This window comes from Juglans microcarpa x Juglans regia, chromosome 1S, assembly GCF_004785595.1.
Source record: "Juglans microcarpa x Juglans regia isolate MS1-56 chromosome 1S, Jm3101_v1.0, whole genome shotgun sequence".
NCBI lineage: Eukaryota > Viridiplantae > Streptophyta > Magnoliopsida > Fagales > Juglandaceae > Juglans > Juglans microcarpa x Juglans regia.
This window is the reverse complement of record NC_054595.1, coordinates 10,171,968-10,189,234: the sequence shown is the minus strand read 5'-3', so window position 1 is coordinate 10,189,234 and position 17,267 is coordinate 10,171,968. Positions and strand designations below refer to the sequence as shown.

General features: G+C 37.4%; 1 protein-coding gene across 1 annotated transcript in view; it reads left to right on the top strand.

Annotated features, from left to right (window-relative positions):
- Positions 1–10,036: 10,036 nt before the first annotated feature.
- The window catches only part of LOC121246679 (glutamyl-tRNA reductase-binding protein, chloroplastic), a 20,311-nt gene continuing 13,080 nt past the window's right edge, over positions 10,037–17,267 (top strand). The window contains exons 1-4 of the mRNA XM_041144915.1: positions 10,037–10,604; positions 10,728–10,808; positions 13,890–13,994; positions 14,160–14,306. Of these exons, the coding sequence (XP_041000849.1) occupies positions 10,227–10,604; positions 10,728–10,808; positions 13,890–13,994; positions 14,160–14,306 (711 nt within the window). The 5' untranslated portion in view covers positions 10,037–10,226. The remainder of the gene's footprint in view (positions 10,605–10,727; positions 10,809–13,889; positions 13,995–14,159; positions 14,307–17,267) is intronic.

Below are 17,267 nucleotides of genomic sequence, written 5' to 3'. Positions count from 1 at the left end.
GGGTTGGGTAGACATGGAAGAGTTAGGCGTGAAAGACGACATGAGGGGAATCTCAGGGGTAGGGATGGTGTAGATAGAGACCTTGGGAGCATCAAAATGAAAATACCATCTTTCCAAGGTAGAGCTGACCCTGAGGTTTATCTAGAGTGGGAGAAAAAAATAGAGTTGGTGTTTGATTGCCATAATTACTCTGAGGAGAAGAAAGTGAAGTTGGCGGTAATTGAGTTCACTGATTATGCTATTATTTGGTGGGATCAATTAGTGACCAATAAGAGGAGGAATTCTGAGAGGCCAGTAGAGACATGGGGAGAGTTGAAAGCTCTCATGAGGCGGAGATTTGTACCTAGCCATTACTATAGAGACCTTTACCAGAAATTACAAAATCTTACACAGGGTTTTAGGAGTGTGGATGATTACCATAAGGAGATGGAGGTGGCAATGATTCGGACTAATGTAGAGGAGGACCGGGAGGCCACCATGGCTAGATTTTTGAGTGGTTTGAATAGGGACATAGCCAATGTAATTGAATTGCAGCATTATGTAGAGCTAGAAGACATGGTACACATGGCAATGAAGGTGGAGAGGCAGTTAAAGAGAAAAGGGACAGCAAGGTACACTTCGGTTCCTAGCACTACTTGGAAATCAAAGTGGGATAAGAATGATACAGCTGAAGCAAAAAGAAAGACCGAACCACCTAAGCGAAAAGATGAGGGAACTAGCAACAAACCCAAGGTAGAATCCCAACCTCCACGGAATAGAGATATTAAATGTTTTAAGTGTTTGGGTTCAGGGCACATTGCTTCTCAATGTCCAAATAGGAGGGTGATGATTATGCGTGACAATGGGGAGGTGATGACTGAGAGTGAGGATGATAGTGATGAGGTGCTCGAGTGGGTTAATGCTAGTGATGATGATGGAGTGGTATACCCCGTGACTGGTGAGTCTCTTGTTGCTAGGCGTGCTCTCAATGCACACATTAAGGTGGATGATATAGAGCAACAGAGAGAGAACATTTTCCATACTAAATGCCATGTCAACAATAAGGTATGTAGTATGATCATTGATGGGGGAGTTGTACTAATGTGGCTAGCACTACTTTGGTTGAGAAATTGAATTTACCAACCTTAAAACACTCTAGACCATACAAATTGCAGTGGTTGAATGATTGTGGAGAGGTTAGGGTGGACAAACAAGTGTTAGTCACTTTTTCTATTGGAAAGTATCAGGATGAGGTGCTTTGTACTGTTGTGCCTATGCATGCTGGCCATATTTTGTTGGGGAGGCCGTGGCAGTATGATAGGAGGGTGACACATGATGGGTTCAAGAACATGTACAACTTTGAGAAGGAGGGCAAAACAATCAAGCTTGCTCCTTTAACTCCAAGTCAGGTTTATGAGGACCAACTGAAATTGAAAAGTGAGGTTACTCAAAAAAGAAAGAGTGAAAATGAGAGTGATCAAAAGAGAAAGAGTGAAAATGAGAGTGACCAAAAAAGAAAGAGTGAAAAAGTGATTGAGCAAAAAAGAAAGAGTGAGAGTGCAAATGAGCATAAAAGAAAGAGTGAAAAAGAAAGTAGAGAGGTGGCTGAGAGTAAAGAAAAAAGAGTGGAGCAACGAGAGAAAAAAGAAAGAGAGTCTGCAGAGAAAAAAGGAAAGCCAAAAGTGAGTTTCTATGCAAGAGAGAGTGAGGTTAAGAGGGCTTTCTTCGCAGATCGCCCTATGATTTTTCTTGTCTATAAAGAGTCCTATCTTACTCTTGATAAAACTAACCAGTCTCTTCCTAGTTTGGCTGTTTCTTTGTTGCAGGAGTTTGAGGATGTATTTCCGGAAGAGATGCCAAATGAGTTGCCACCCATTAGAGGCATTTAGCACCAGATTGATTTTGTGCCCGGGGCTGCCATTCCGAACCGACCAGCCTATAGAAGTAATCCAGAGGAGACAAAGGAGCTTCAAAGGCAAGTTGAGGATTTGATGGGCAAAGGGTACGTGAGGGAGAGCATGAGCCCTTGTGCAGTACCAGTGCTACTAGTGCCAAAGAAGGATGGGACGTAGAGGATGTGCATTGATTGCAGGGTGGTCAACAATATTATGGTAAAGTATCGCCATCCCATTCCTAGATTGGATGATATGCTTGATGAATTGCATGGCTCATGTATTTTCAGTAAAATTGATCTTAAAAGTGAGTACCATCACATTAGAATGAAAGAGGGTGATGAATGGAAAACTGCTTTTAAAACTAAGTATGGGCTTTATGAATGGTTGGTTATGCCATTTGGACTTACAAATGCGCCCAGTACTTTCATGAGATTAATGAACTATGTCCTATATGCATTCATAGGCAAGTTTGTGGTTGTGTACTTTGATGATATCTTAGCGTACAACAAGGACTTAAATGAACATATTGAACATGTGAGATATGTGTTTGATGTGTTGAGATGTGAAAAATTGTATGCTAATTTCAAGAAAAGTTGTTTTTCTTGGTTATGTTGTTAGTACAAAAGGTATTGAGGTGGATGAAGAGAAAATCAAGATCATCAAGGAATGGCCAACGCCAAAAAGCACACTAAGGTAAGAAGCTTTCATGGCTTAGCTAGCTTTTATCGGCGTTTTGTTAAAGACTTTAGCACTATTGCTGCACCACTCACTGAGGTAATTAAAAAGAATGTTGGGTTTCAATGGGGGGTAATCAAGAGAATGCTTTTGCCACTATTAAAGAAAGGTTGTGCTCTTCACCTGTGTTAGCATTACCTGATTTTAACAAAACTTTTGAGATTGAATGTGATGCCTCAGGAATAGGGATTGGAGCCGTTTTGATGCAGGATAGGCGACCCAGCCTTCTTCATTGAAAAGCTAAGTGGGGCATCCCTGAAGTACTCTACTTATGACAAAGAGCTTTATGCTCTTGTTCGTGCATTAGAGACTTGGCAGCACTACCTATGGCCAAGGGAATTTGTAATCCACACCGATCATGAATCATTGAAGCATCTCAAGGGTCAAGGTAAGTTGAATAAAAGGCATGCTAGATGGATGGAATACATTGAGACCTTTCCCTATGTCATCCGTTACAAGCAAGGTAAGGAGAACATTGTTGTTGATGCTCTATTCCGGAGGTATGTACTTCTTACTTCTATGAGTGCTAAAATGCTTGGGTTTGAATATGTGAAAGAAATGTATGCCGATGACGCTGACTTTTCTGATGTGTATATGGCATGTGATAAAGTGGCATTTGGTAAGTTTTACAAGCATGATGGTTATTTATTTAAGGAAAGCAAACTTTGTGTGCCAAGTTGTTCTATGCGTGAGTTATTGGTGCATGAGGCACATGGTGGGGGATTAATGGGACACTTTGGTGTCAAGAAAACTTTAGACATGTTGCATGAACATTTCTTTTGGCCTAAGATGAAGAGAGATGTTAATTGTATTTGTGGAAGGTGCATTACATGTAGAAAGGCCAAATCTAAGGTTTTGCCACATGGGTTGTATACACCCTTACCTGTTCCTAGTGAGCCATGGGTAGACATATCTATGGACTTTGTTTTGGGGCTGCCTAGGACAAAAAGGGATAGAGATTCTATTTTTGTGGTTGTGGATAGATTTAGTAAGATTGCACATTTCATTCCATGCCATAAAACAGATGATGCCACAAACATAACTGACTTGTTTTTTAGAGAGATAGTGCGACTCCATGGTGTACCTAGGAGTATTGTTTCTGATAGGGATGTTAAATTCCTTAGCTACTTTTGGAAGGTGTTGTGGGGAAAATTAGGTACTAAGCTCTTATTTTTCACTACTTGTCATCCACAGACTGATGGTCAGACTGAAGTAGTTAATATGACTTTAACTCATCTTTTACGCACTGTTGTTCAGAAGAATTTAAAAACTTGGGAGGATTGTTTGCCATTTATAGAGTTTGCATATAATCGGACCATGCATACTACTACTTCATATTCTCCTTTTGAAATTGTTTATGGATTTAATCCGCTTACTCCTTTGGATTTGATGCCTTTACCTGTTGATGGCAGGAGTAGCTTGGATGAACAAAAGAAGGCGGAGTTGGTGAAGTCACTTCATGAGAGGGTACGACTTCAAATTGCCCAAAAGAATGAAAGGGTTGCTTCAAAGGGCGAAGGCGTGTCATCTTTGAACCGGGAGATTGGGTTTGGGTTCACATGCGCAAAGAAAGATTCCCAGCCCAAAGAAGGACGAAGTTGCATCCTCGAGGAGATGGACCTTTCCAAGTTCTTGAGAAAATTAATGACAACGCATATAAAGTGGATCTTCCAGGTGAGTATAATGTTTCTGCTATTTTCAATGTTTCTGATCTTTCTCCTTTTGATGTAGGTGAAGATTCGAGGTCGAATCCTTTTGAGGAGAGGGGGAATGATGGAAACCAAGTTGGGCCTACTCTTAAAGATCATTTGCAAATTCTAGTTGGGCCAATTACAAGATCAAGGGCCAAGAAGATCAAGGAAGCAATGCACGGATTGATGCAATCCACTTGGGATGAAGCTAGCAAGAGCCCAACACTCAAGATGGGCTTGAAAGAAGGAGAACCAACTTTAATCCACTTGATTCAAGCTGTGAAAGACATGACTTAGAGATAGGGCCTATTGTTATTGGAGACTTCAAATTTGGTTAAATGATTTATTTTATTAGTTTAGAATAAGTGGGCTTGAAGATGCTTGGCCCACACGTCTTATTTTTAATGAACTAGGGTTTTCAAGAAGGCCTTGTATTTTGGCCAATGGCTTATTTGGAAAATTACTTTTTAGGAATTTGGGTTTCAAGAGGTACTGTAGCGTTACTGTAGCGGTACTGTAGCCGCGGGTACTGTAGCGTGATACTGTTCATTAGGGCATTTTGGGTAAAAAGGGGCTTTATTTTAGCTAGGGTTTTAATTAGGTTTAGTTTAAATACTCCTTGTAGCTTCATTTGAAGGTTAGACAATATTGAATGTTATTTGTGAGTTGAGTTTTCTCCTCTTGTTCTTGATTGAACTCTTGAACTTATCAAAGGTAAATCACAACCTTTGTGGCGTTCCTCCTTTGTAATCTAGGTTCTTGAGACAGGTTCTTCAACGGATCTAGATTTTGATATAATCTAGGTTCTTGAAACGAGTTCTCATCGGGTCTAGATTTTCCATCCATTAACTTGAATTTAGCTTTCTTGGAGAGTTTTCAAATTGATTATGGGTTCAAGGGATTTCATTCCTGCGGGTTCATATCAATCGATCTCTCTAATTCTTAAGGCGGCTACTAGATTAAATCTTTAGCGCTTGTCTTGAGTTGTTTAGTAGTTAGGGTTAATTAGATCGCTTGTTTTCTAATTAACTACGACTAAGGAGAGATAGGAAAATAATTCCAACAGTGAATATTCAAAGTATGAATTAATATATATTTGCATTGATGGTCAGTTGTAAAATTCCGATGGTGGATGTTGACTTAGACTAATGTTTGTTCTTTTGATTGATTTCGATACTTTAATTTGAATTGTTCCTTAGTTGTTCTTCTTAAAATTGTTTTCATTATACTCAAACCCTTCCAACCTTGTTCACATAGCATAAAACTAGGCTAAATACTCTCCATGGAAACGATCTTTACTTGCACTACTACAAATATTTTTAGGAGTATAGGTTTTATTTTTAGTTGCCTGCGATAGCACACCAGTACTTGTATCTTTCCCTTAAATTATTTTATAGATTCTGACAATCTTTTAGTTTGAGGTATTGAATTTTCAATTCTTAATTTAAATAATGGTTAAAACAAGCATTACTTTAGAGTAATCCTGCAAGGATGTTTCATTTAATTCCTTAATAGTATTTCCAAGATTCACTTTATGAAAAAAAAAAAATCTTAACATCAAGAATCGAAGACAAATAATTGTCACAAAAAAAAAAAGAGAAGAAAAATAAACAAAACATCAAGGGCCATAAATTCAAGCTTTGTAATATTTGACATGATCTAATATAAATATATTATGTAAGGCCCTGCCTCTTCATCAAAGTGGCCCGGATCAGTGCGTGAAAATGGCCCAGCCATTTTCGTGTTTAGTGAGAATCCCGAACGACGTCGTTTTTGAGGTGAGTGTTTTCTTCTTCAACTTCCGTTTCTTTCCGCATTTTTCTGTTTCAGTTTCAGTTTCTCCCGCATCTCTCTCGCGCACGTCTCTCTTTCCTTTTCGGTTTCATCTTTATTTCTTGTTGTTGGCTTTAGTTTGAGTTTCCGAATCCCTTGCCCTAGACCTCCTCACGTGGATTTCTGTTGCTGCGTTGCCTCTGGTTTCCCGAGTGTTGCCATCTGCTACACTCTGTTTTCCCTCCATTTTCGACTGGTAAGGGTTTCTTTCTCATCCAAGTTTCGGTTTCTCCTTCTGTAACCGTGCGATTTCTGCTTCTTAGTTTTGGGTTTGGTTTATCTTCATTTTGATGCAGTATCTGTTTTGGCTGTGAGATTGAGTAACTTTTTGTGAGTTTTTCTGGTTGTTGCGTGGTCAGTATTTCGGGTTGGTGTTTTGTCCTAGGTTTGGATTATTTGAAGTTTCATTGTTGGACTGGTGGTTGAGAAAATATTTGGAAGTATTAGTTTATACTTTATGTTATGGAGTTGGGAATGGAAAGAAGAGTGCTTTGTGTAGTGTAAACTGGTTATGTTGGCAAAATATGCGTACTTCGCTCGAGCGGACTGTCGAGCGCGATTCGAGCGAACAGCCAAATGAGCATTGGCTTGAGCGGAGTGTCGAGCGAGACTCGACCGAACCTCTCTGACTTGCATTCGCTCGAGCAGAGTGTCGAGCGAGACTCGAGCGAACCTCTCTGTCTTGCATTAGCTCGAGCGGAGTGTCGAGCGAGACTCGAGCGAATCTCTCTGACTTGCATTCGCTCGAGCGGCCTGTCGAGCGAACTTGGCTCGAGCCAACTTTCAGCAAACACTTTTTCAGTTCCAAATCAGTCTCCACTTATAACCAACATACTGAGTTTAGTATAGAATATTTTTGGGTCGAAGTGTGGGCTATCCGGATTGTTATTTGGCTAGTTAAGTTTGATTAAACTCGTTGAATTATGGTCTAGAGTTTGAGTCTTGAGTTGTTTAAGACCAATTGTGTATTGTTGGACTTTAATATTTAGTTTATATTATCTTATGAATAGGTGGCGAGACGGATAGAGACCGTATTCAAGTCATAGATAATACGCTGCAGGAGTCAGGTAAGCGGGGTTCCTATGCTAGGTTTTATACAAGTTAATAAGACTGAGGTCGACCTTCTGAAAACTTGCATATTTTGTGATGAGATGAGAACTTGGGAAAACAAAGATCAACCTCAGTCACTTATTTGCATTATTCATGAAATCTATGTGAAAAAGGAAAAATACTTTCTGACATGCATTGCGTAGACATGAGCTAAATTCTGTCATGTGTTTTCTGAAATCTGGAAAAAGAGCGATATTGAGGATATGAAAAGTTGTGCATTTATTTAGAAAGATGTTTTGGCTTTTGTGTTCAGCGTGTATAACTGTCTGATTCTGTTTTGGTACTCTGTATTATTTTGTTATAACATCTGAAAACCTTTGGCATGGTGTACTGGCTTTCGTATCTGACTCTGTCTCTACTTTGCTCTGCTCTACTCTGTTATGCTCTGCTCTGTTTGGGTTGGTACCAACTTCTCTGTCTCTGAGTGCATCCACTTTGGAAACAAAGTGGTTTTATTGTGGTCTTTCCTGTGTGCACACTCGGGGCTCCGAGAAGAATAAAGGAAAGATTTCACCTCTGTCTTTGCCTGGTTTGGCCACCGGGGTTAGCACAACCCTACCACGGGGGTGAAACATGGTCTCTGCTCTGTTTGATGCTCTGTTTTGATTTGATGATGATACTCAGTTTATGTTATGCCAAAGTACCATGGGTTTTACTTGTTTTAAAACCATCGCTCTGTCATTTTGAAAATATGTTCTGTTCTGCATGATAACTCTGGAAAAAAAATATTTTGTTCTGCATACTCTCCTTGATAAATGCTCATGTTTGCACGCTAGCATATGATTTCTGCTTACTGAGTTGTTGATGACTCACCCCCTATCATTATAATATTTTTCAGATGATGTGGTGAGTCCAAATGAGGACCTGGATTAGAATGCTGGTTGTGTCTAAGCTGAGGAGATGTTGGTAGAAGAAGGACTTCTGGTGTTCTTAGTTTTAATATCTTTGAGTGTTATTTATGTCTCGAGTTTAGTAAGATTTATGAAATATTTAGTTGGTTTGTTATGATTATCGGGAAGTTATGGACCCATTTGATTTATGATTATTGCATTAAAGATTGTGTGGAGTTTGTAATGAGATTATTGAGAAGATTTGAGATTGATTTCATTTATGAAGTTTTTTGGAGTTTATTCTTTGGATGTGTTGGGAGGTATGTTTATGAGTGACAAGTAGAAATTCTCCAAGCCACCCGGGTTTGGGGCGTTACATATTAAGTATTGAATGAATAAGAAGTATTTAAAATCAAACTAAGATATATAAGATAAGAATATTCATCACAATGGTGTACTAATATTATATACACTATACAATATCATATAGATTATATAGCAAGAGAACTGAGAGGTTGCAATCAAAGTCTTGAATACAGTACCAGAGGCTGTACCGGTCAAGGCACTGGAACGAAATATTTGGGTACGGGTACCGTTTTGTGTACTATTTCGGAATAGTTTATACTGGGATAAATTATATATATATAAGCATTAATTGTATTCTAAAATAACAATAAAATAAGCCATAAACTCTATACTTCTTAATATAAGTTTTAAATTTTAAGTTACAGCTAACAGAAGTTCTTAACTTTTGAGTTATAACAAACATCATATCAAAAGAAAAAAAAAAGTTACAACAAACATACTTTTTTCGAAATAGCCCCTAGATGTTTACTAAAATTGCGAAAATACTATCCAAATAGGCTGTAGAATGTGTGCCGGACGAAATATTTGTTTCAGCTGAGAAACCAAATACTGGCCTGTACACCCGGTTTTGGGGCGGTACGAAACAGAAGTATTACCTGTACTGAACCAGTGGCCATTACTGCATATACCGATCATATTAACCAGTACGGTACGTTATCAAAAACACTGGTTGCAATATATAAAATTAGCTTTTACAGAACTCAATATTTTCCACCTTAATGTCTTGTGTTATAAATGATCCGTAAGATATCTTTTTATAGGTTTGAGAGGATAAAACATATAAAATAGTGATATATAAGTTAATGAATTTAAAAAATTCTAAAAATTAATATTTATATGACAACTATTGTCTCTACCAAATTAATTATAAATTTAGAAAAAAATCAACAACATAATTTCAAGACTCAAGAGTCGTATAAGACGAGTGTACAAATACATTAGATAATATTTTTTTTGGAAAAATTAAGTAATTCTGCGTACTAATACACGCACCCATTCAATATGATTAGTTAGAAAGTAGACTTTATTGAAAACAGTACTAATTTGAATTTAGAATATGAAGATAACAGCATTAATACGCAGATTGGTATGCAAACTTGCTTGTATATAACAAAATTCATTTTTTTTTAGCGAAGAGGGGGGTTTCGATCTTAGACCTCTTTTTTGGAAGTTGAAAATTATGTCAATCAAGTACTGGCCAATAGACTACATTGGATAATATCTGGTTGAGCGGTGCTGCCTAAGTAGCACCACTCAGTGTTATCATTGCTTTTGTAACTTTTTATTTTTTATTTTTCTATTCATATTTTTTTAATGTATTTAAATATGTTTAAAAAATAAAAAATATATTAATACATTTAAAATCACTTTCTTCATCATTAAATTAAAAAAAATTCAATAAACGATCAAATGTAACGGTAACTTTGGAGCGGCATAGTAATTGTCTTCACATCTGGTTTGAATCAAAGCGTACAAAATAGTGTAAAAATACATTGGATAAAAATACATTGGATAATATCTGCCATCTGGTTTGAATCAAAACGTACAAAACATAAATAAAAAAAGAAAAAAGAAAAAAAGCGTACAAAACATATGTATTCAGACCATTTGCAAAACCATTTGCAGGCCTTTCCTGTCCTGCTGTTATCGTGAGGCTCATCCCCATCTCTAATCTCTAGACCTTGTCCAGACTATATGTGACGTCTGTCTCTCTAACCATTCCGAATCTTCTGTTACTTTCCGGGAAAACCTTGAAATTGGCTTGGCAATCTTGCACTTTCTCTGAAATGCTTCTCCAAACTCAATCTCTGGCAACCCATTTTGCTCTATCACTCACTCCCTCAAAACCCATAATCAACATCCAATTCACTCCTCCGAAGCCAAAGTCATTTCAATCTCCGTTTCGGAATGTAAAATGCGCTCTTTCAGTTATATCGGAGCCGTCACATAGGGAATTCAGGAGCGATAAGCCGTTCCCGGCTGAGGTTTCAAGGACAATTATGGAGTTGGCATCTGTGGGCACCCTTTCAACGTTAAACCAAGAGGGTTGGCCCTTGGGTATTGGCGTTCGCTACGCTGTCGACCCAGAAGGGACTCCGGTTTTATGCTTGAATACCTCTATTAGGCAATTCTCTATGGACAGGAGGTCTAGTCTCCATGTTCAGGTGTTTCTTTAGTTCTCTCTCTTTCCTCTCTCTCTCTGTGTCAATGGTTGACTGGGAGGTCTGTTTACGCATATGCACTTAAATTTAACTAATATGATTATATTGTGCATTTCTTTGAGGCAGTTAGAGCAGTGTGGATTGAAGACTCCTCAGTGCACAATTCAAGGCAGCCTTGGAAAACCAGAGGACAAGATGGTCTTGAAGGTATGATTTTGCGCCATTTGGTTAAGTTTCTGAAACCGACTTAAGTTTTAATAGTTATTGCACTATGATTATTGTGGGCTGAGTTGTTCGCTTGGTATTTTAAAGCTGTGAACTTAATCTCCGTCGAGCTGTGATACTTAATATTTAACTTGCACGAGTTTAAAATGATCAAATCTTGGTTTGTTTCAAGGGTTTTATAAAACCTTTCTGGCGACTATCTGTTAATGAGATACCAGATTGTTTGGACTCCTAGTAAAGGAAACTTCTCTGTACACTCTTTCTATGAGGTCCGTACTACTCAGGTTGGTAGCCACTTTCCTCGGAAGAGCATTTGGAGGAGTAAAGCGCCTAAGGCTACTTCTTTTGTTTCGACTGCATCCTTAGGGAAAGATCCTGACCATTGACAAACTAAGAAAACGTGGGTTTATCCTTATTGACAGGTTCATCCTCAAAACCTCTTCACCTGGGGTGGGAAAACATTTAAAGACAATTAAAATGAGTTGAATGCCCAGTAAGAACCACTTCATGCAGTAAATATAATATAAACATAAGGTTTTCATTTAACATCAACATTCTTAAGAAAACTTACCTTTAAGCATACATAAAGCATTAATCTTAAATCATTAAGAAACATTCTTTTACCTCAACCTCAAAGTATAAGCATTTATTTCCTTAACCTCTATCATTAATCACTTGTTACCTTAACCTCATCTTTTGTGGCCGTTTACACACAGTTAACTCCCCTGTGTTAGGGTTGGCAACCCTTGCGATCAATGGTTCTAGCCTTAGCTAGCAGAATAGAACCGAACCTCAGGAGTGGGTCATTTCGACGTTGCCCTCCATCCCAACCTCATCGTACCATCATCATCCTCATATGGCCATTCATTAACCTCAATAGACACATGCAAACATTCTTTCTCTGTTTCTTTACGTTAACCTTGCCTTACCTTTCATTCTTTTAAAATAAACAATCATGCAATATAGTATTCAATCACACAAAAGTCATTCAATTCTAACATCAAAAAGCATCTATCATCATACATTGGGTTCATAAAAAGGGGTTATCAATGAAGGGCTCATACATATATACTTTTGAAAACATTTACTACATACATACATTTGAAAAAGACTTTATAGTTTACCATACAATTTAAGCTAATCGTGTGTTTTCTCCAAACCATTAATAGTTTTGGTAATCATGTAAACTTTTTAAATCGTTAATCATTATTCATGTATGGATCTATCGGGTTGTCTAAGTCTCTTGGCTATCATTATTCCTCACCTACCTTGCTTGCCTTTCTCTAGGTTTACTCGGTGCAATGCTTATGGTATGCTCGGTTTAGTGCTTCTATCATACTCAGTTTTGGTGCTTGTGACATGCTCGGGTTAAGGCTTATGACATACTCGGATTAGGACTTATGTGACAATCTCGGATTAGGGCTTATGACATGCTTGGGTTAGGGCTTAGGACATGCTCGAATTAGGGCTTAGTCGAGCAATGCTTGCTCGGTTTAGGTTTCATGTGACTCTCTCTTTCCCATTTACACTAATATATCATAACATGCTTAATGCATCTAATGGGGAGGGTGTTTACCTAGGGCAAACTGAGGCATACAAAGATGGGGAAGGTGATAGAGTTAGAGTTTGTAACCCTAATTCCACCTGGCATGTGGGCAGCTTAGGAGGTACTCCAACATGCTTTGGTGGCTGGGTCATACAATCGATGTGTTTGAGGGTCATGGTGCTGTGATGGTGGTGTTGATGGTGGGTGGTGATATGCTCAGGCATGTGGTGGTTTAACCCATGACTTGTGTGTGTGAGTGCTTGGTTATATGGTGGTTTAACCCATGACGTGTGTGTGTTGAGTTATAGGGTTCTATAAATAGGATTTTGTGGGGTGCAAGTCCAAGTGGGATAAGAGTTTTGCCATAGGGGAATCCAAAATAGGCTTGGGGTCTTAGTCATCCTAGGGTTTTCAGCTAGTGCTAGGTCATCTAGGGTTTTCGGCTTAGACTAGGAGATGTGATTGCCTTAGGAGTTGTGATTAGATTAGGTGTTATGATTGAATTAGGAGCTATGCTTGAACTAGGAGTTGTGATTGAACTAGGAGTTATGCTTGAAGTAGGTATCGTTAATGGGCTTGGGCAAGCATAGTGCTTGGGCTTGCTCGCCCTCTCTTGGTCTTAGTGGGCTTGAGCCTAGTTGTTGGACAGTCCAGATTTTGCTTTCTAAAAATAGAAACCCTAACTTTCCTAAACTAGAACTTAAAGGTTCGGGGTGCTTTATGTGCAAAAGGAATGGTGAATCAGTGAACCACCTTCTTCTCCATTGTGAAGTGGTAAAGGTTTTGTGGGATGAGATTTTTGATAGCCTTGGTATTGCCTGGGTGATGCCTAGAAGGGTGGTGGATCTATTCGCTTGTTGGAGAAGAATCCAGGGTAATCGTCAAATTGCGTTTTTTTTGGAAGATGGTGCCATTATGTCATATGTGGTGTATATGGAATGAGAGAGGACGTTCATTGGGAGGGATTGGAGATTTTTTTTTTTTTTTTCCCATATGTTGTTACTTTGGGCAACGGCTATTGTATTGGATGGGACTAGTTTTCATGATTTCTATGATGTTTTTTCCAGCTCCTAGCTTGTAATTAGGTGTTTTCTCTTGTATACTCTTTGTGTACTTGGGCTATGCCTAATTATGTGGATTAATAAATTTTCTTACTTATAAGAAAAAGTAGTTGGATGATAGGTAGAGTGTCTTGTTCCTAGTTATATAGGGTTTTCAATGTACTCTTCAATTTGTCAAAGCAGTTAATTGGCAAAACATTTAAGATTTTTTTTATTGCAGCAGTTATAGGGTCTAAGTTGAGTTGTCACAGTGCTTCCTTTGAATGAAAAACACCAGCAATAAGAAGTTTTGGGTGAGCTCTCATAATCATCTGAATTGGCTTGTCATATGGATTCATACAAAAGTTGAATAAGGATAAATAAATACATGTTTTTTTTTTATCTGTAACAATATTTTTTAAATACATGTAATGCTTTAATCGAACTTTTATTGAGAGGTTGCTGTCTATTTTTCAGAAACTGCATTCATTATGGAAAAATAGGTTTGGAGAAGAAATTGATGATGACCTTATGTATGTTGTTCATGTGGAAAGGGTACTTCAGATAGATGACTTGAAAGAGGTAATTTTTTATTGTGAGTGCTCATGTTTTGACTCTAAATATCTATTGCACTTAGCTTTTTTCTGTAGCCTGCTAAGCTGTATAATTATCTTAAAGTTTGTACTTCATTTTGAAACAAAAAAAAGATTGTTATGAAAGTAAATTTGGTGTCTGAAACCATTCCAGGCTGGTGTATGGGTCACTTCATCAGATTATAGAGATGCACATCCTGATCCTCTTCGGGACTTTGCAGAAAAGCTAGTGAATGAGATAAACACCAATAATGTTGAAGATGTCATTCGCTTTTGCAACATATATGTTGATTTTGACCAGGTTTGCATGCAACATGATATTTGCAACCTTTACTATAACCTTATGTTTGTCTGAAACTCAAACTGTGTTACCTAACTTTCTAGATGGAAAACAATAGTGTTTAGTTGCATTTGGAAACTTTGACTTTGTGGACTGAAAAGAATAATATAAGATTTAAACTACCCATGTACAGAGAGCTCTTACTGTTTTGATAATATGAATCAGCCTATTGCAACCAAATGGGCCATTCCAATTCTTTGATGCCTAAATAATTACTTGACTAGATGTTCTAACTACCATATGTTGTTTTGCATTTTGCAGATTACATTTTGCTTGATGTGTTAGTCATTTCATTACTGTACATATTATTTCAGAAAATTATGGCCATATAGGTTTTATTTTATTTTTGATTGGCAAAGAGGAATTTTATTGATGAGAGAAATAGGCATGACCCAAGTACATAGGACATATATAAGAGCAACACATGCATGATTGTCTAGAGATAGAAGAAAGTCATGAATATTCATGCCCTTAAATTTTATTACAATCGACCAATGGAATGAAGTTTTAAGAAAAAACATTCTAAGCTTGACCATTGTCCATTTGCGATCCTTGAAGCTCTTTCCATTCCTCTCCCTCCATATACACCACCATAGTCAAATCAAGACCATCTTCTAGATTGCCGCAATGTGAGAATTACCTTGGAGGCCTCTCCAACATCGTAGTAAATCAACCATCCTTCTTGGCATCACCCAACCTAACCCCACTCTAGCAAAGAAATTATTCTATAAGCTCATGGAAATGTCACAATGAAGTAATAAGTGGTCAACGAACTCCCCACTCTATTTGCATAGACAATACCAATACATCTGAATGATTTAGCATTTCCTTAGATTGTTTGAGGTGGGGATCTTCCTACAGGTTGTCCATACAAAACAGGAAGCTTTTAGGGGAGCCTTAATCTTGCATATTGTAACACCCTATTCGCCTGTGGTTAAGAATGAAGTTACTTTTATAAATCTCGGGGAACCGAAGTGTAACACCCCGTTCCCATAGGATAGAGATGTTATTAACATTCATAACATAAAACCCGGTAAAGAGATTCATATCCTGAATTACCTCGTTTATTGAAAAGTATCAAAAACTGAAATAAACATAATTGTTTCAAAACTGAACGTAAAGTGGAAGGACATAAACCAATTCTACGAATGACATAAAAGGATTATAGTTCTTGTGTAAATATCACTTATTTCTTCCTAAGTCTTTGTACTAGATCTACTCCTGGCCATCCAGCTCTGCGTCATCATAATCACCATCTGTAAAAATTAGACATGGAAGAAAACGGGAAGACAACAAAAAATGAGTCGAACACTCAGTAAGTAGTACATCATACTGCAAAATATAATTTGGCTTAGCATGAACTTAATTTCTAAAAACTCTTAACAACATACATACAACATCACAGATTCCCAATCATACACGTAACATAACTTTATGAAAAACTTTATATACATATATCGTCACAGATTCACATAGCATATATATATATATTCATCATTAACATGAGCGGAAGCATACATAATGATGGCAAACATGTAACGTGAATGCATAATAACTTGTTTATCTTGTCTTAACATGGAGTGAAACACTCTTGAGTCCGTGTTTCACTTAAATTGCTTAATATGGAGTGAAACGCGCTTGGGTCCATGTTTCACTTAACTGAATGATATGGAGTGAAACGCGCTTGGGTCCATGTTTCACTTAACTGAGTAACATGGAGTGAAACACGCTTGGGTCCGTGTTTCACTTAACTGAATAACATGGAGTGAAACACGCTTGAGTCCGTGTTTCACTTTACTTGTGGTTAACCACGCTTGAGTCCGTGACACTGTCTTAAAACTTCTTATCTTTCTTAATGCATGAGAATTCATTAGGCTTCATGAACTTTCTTAACATGGCATATACTTGTTCATGACATAACATAACATGACATATTCTTGTACATGACATAGCATAACATGACATTTTCTTGTACATGGCATATCATAACATGACATAACATAATATTATCTGAACATTTTATGACATTCCATGGCATACATGATCTAAGTACTACATGAACCTGGCATACATGATCTAAGTACTACATGGACATGGCATACATAATCTAATTATTACATGAAAATGGCATACATAATCTAAGTATTACATGGACATGGCTTGCATAATCTGGCTATTCCTTTACATGGCATACTTGGCTTGAATTACTACATGAACATCTCATGGCTTTCATATGATTTTAGTAACATCCAATCAATCAAACAAATTCATTCATTCAAGCATAATCTCATATTTCATCAAGATCGTGAAAGGAGTCTAACCTTGACTTGTCTCTTGGAGTAGCGTAGATAATCATCATAAGCACATCATATTTTCTTACATAATAAAAATATTCACAGTACGCATGCATTTATATGATCATACTATTTACCTCTTAGCACTGCTTCCTGATTTCCAACTTGTAGCGCATTACCTATACAAGATACTCGATGTTACTAATTTTCTAGATAGACGTGTCGCGGTTCTTTATGTGATTAAATACAAAATTGGAATTTAACATATTAGTTATCTTGTTTCCATGTAAAATGGATGAATACTTGTATTATATAATTAATCAAGAATAAATAGCTTAGTAGTATAATTGGGTTTAATATAAGTTTGCTAGATAAATAGTGTAAAACTAAATCTGAAATTTAAGGTTTTATCATGTAAAAATATATAAATTAAAATAATAACCTAATTAACTCCTAAGTATTGTCTACGTAATATAAGGGATTTTGGCCTACTAACACAAGGTGTTGAAAGGAATAAGGATCGGGCCTAGTACAGGACAAAGCCCATCTGATAGTTCAGCCCTTACAAGAATAAAGTTACCAGGCTGAATGGGGCTCAGAGCCCTAGGCCCACTTTAACATCAAAGGT